Raw genomic sequence first — 1,811 nt, 5'->3', positions numbered from 1 at the left:
GGGACTGGCCTAAGGGATTTTAAAGGGGTTTTAATTACTTTTAATTTGACATATTTAAATATTTCGTTTTAATTAAATTTTAATTAGGTATAATATGTATAATATGTTAGTATTTTATCCAATTGTCAGCCGCCCTGAGTCCGCAAGGAGAAGGGCGGGATATAAATGTAATTAATAAATAAATAAATAAATAAATAAACTTAGTGAGACCTTATATTTTGTGTTCTCAGATTGGAATGTACTGTATTATTGTACCAAATTGGTGATGGCGTAATTTATTATTATGTACCATGCCTGAAAATAATTGCTACTACTACTGCCTAGGTGGTAGAACTGTACTGCTATGGAACTATTAGATGCCAAATTTTAATGCATTTGTGTTTTTCTTTTCACAGCTCCTCAATCCATTGGCCATATCATTGGCTATATAATTGCTGCGGTGCTGGTTATTGCTATTGTGGCTGGTATAGCTTATTTGGTAAGCTATAACCAAAAGATTGGGATCTACCATCTGCGGCAGAAAGGGAAGCAACGGCAATCACCACAAGCTGCTCAAAACTCAGTGGAGCAAAGATTCCTGAACGGCAAAGCAAATGTCTAAGCAGACCTGTGTTTACTACAAACTGAAGAACCACTTGTCCCAATGCCAGCGAGATTGTAGCTGTGTTCAGTGTTCATCACTCAACTTAGCTGCAGAGGAAGAGGATGTTGATTACATGCCATCAAGTCGTTATTTATTTATATTTATTTATTTAAAACACCTGTTGCTGGCCATCTTTCCACCAGCTCTGGGTGGCTCCCAATCAAAGATTAGGGACCACATTGATAGATTTTCTCCATGATGTGGAAGAAGAGATATGGGAAACTGTTCTTCAGCTCCTGAGCATTTGATGGGCAGTGGTCCAACTGGCCTTAGTTTTTGGACTTTGGAGGGGTGATGATAGTAACTTCTGCACTTTCAGTGAGTGGCAGTGCTTAGGCCTCCTGTCTTTTTCTGAAGCTCTCCTCTACCATCTAAGTGGACATTCAGACTTTTCCTTGAAAAAGCAATCAGGAACTAAAGGTGGTCTTAAAGTTTTTGGGCTACCTCCAGGAGGAGGCATTACTGGGAAACCACTAAGAAGTACTGGAATAGGAAGAGGGTGTCTGCAACACACCGCTTGGGCTTTTCCTGCAATAATGGACAACTCAGCCATAGAGTGTAAAGCAGACATGTCAAACTCGTGATGTCACATGATGTCGCACAACGTATCGGGACGGTTTTGCCATTGCCGACAATGGGGTGGGGGCAGCTTCCGGATGACGCGTCTGGCCCACGGGCTGGCAGTTTGACACCCCTGGTGTAAAGCATCTTCCAGATTTCTCCTCACACCGTTAAATTAAAAATAATACCATAATCATAAGCAACATAGTAAAATTCTTTAGTCCTTTGTGCTCTCTGAGCTTGGATGTTTTCTTGCAGACATTTCATTACCCAACTGAGTAACACCATCAGTCCTAAAAGGGAGTGGAGTTTGCTCTCTGTTTATATAGAGATGGCCTGCCTGTCATAATGATGGGGGTGTTCTTGGTAGTTCCTTAATTAGGCTGTTCTTTACTGTTCGTTTGTTTGAGTTAGCAGTTCCTTGACAGTGGTATTGTTTACTGCTTGTTGGTTGGTCTGGTATTAATCCTGGTGTTAAGCTCTGCTTATCTGGGTTCTGATTGCTGGTGAGGAGGTCTTTTTGCTTCCTGTTTAGCTTTTTAATTGTCTCTTTTGAATGAAATGTAGATGCTATTTTTCACTATATGTCTACTGATAGCTAATTTGT

At 40.5% G+C, this 1,811-nt stretch overlaps 1 protein-coding gene across 1 annotated transcript in view; it reads left to right on the top strand.

The window, feature by feature from the left end:
- Positions 1-1,373, top strand: part of LOC107285695 (intercellular adhesion molecule 3-like) — a 9,235-nt gene extending 7,862 nt beyond the window's left edge. Inside the window, exon 4 of the mRNA XM_015813920.1 lies at positions 396-1,373. Within this exon, the coding sequence (XP_015669406.1) occupies positions 396-601 (206 nt within the window). The 3' untranslated portion in view covers positions 602-1,373. The remainder of the gene's footprint in view (positions 1-395) is intronic.
- The last annotated feature ends 438 nt before the right edge of the window (positions 1,374-1,811 follow it).

Source organism: Protobothrops mucrosquamatus, unplaced genomic scaffold (assembly GCF_001527695.2).
Source record: "Protobothrops mucrosquamatus isolate PMUCROS unplaced genomic scaffold, P.Mucros_1.0 scaffold202, whole genome shotgun sequence".
NCBI lineage: Eukaryota > Metazoa > Chordata > Lepidosauria > Squamata > Viperidae > Protobothrops > Protobothrops mucrosquamatus.
This window is presented reverse-complemented; position numbering and strand designations above follow the sequence as displayed.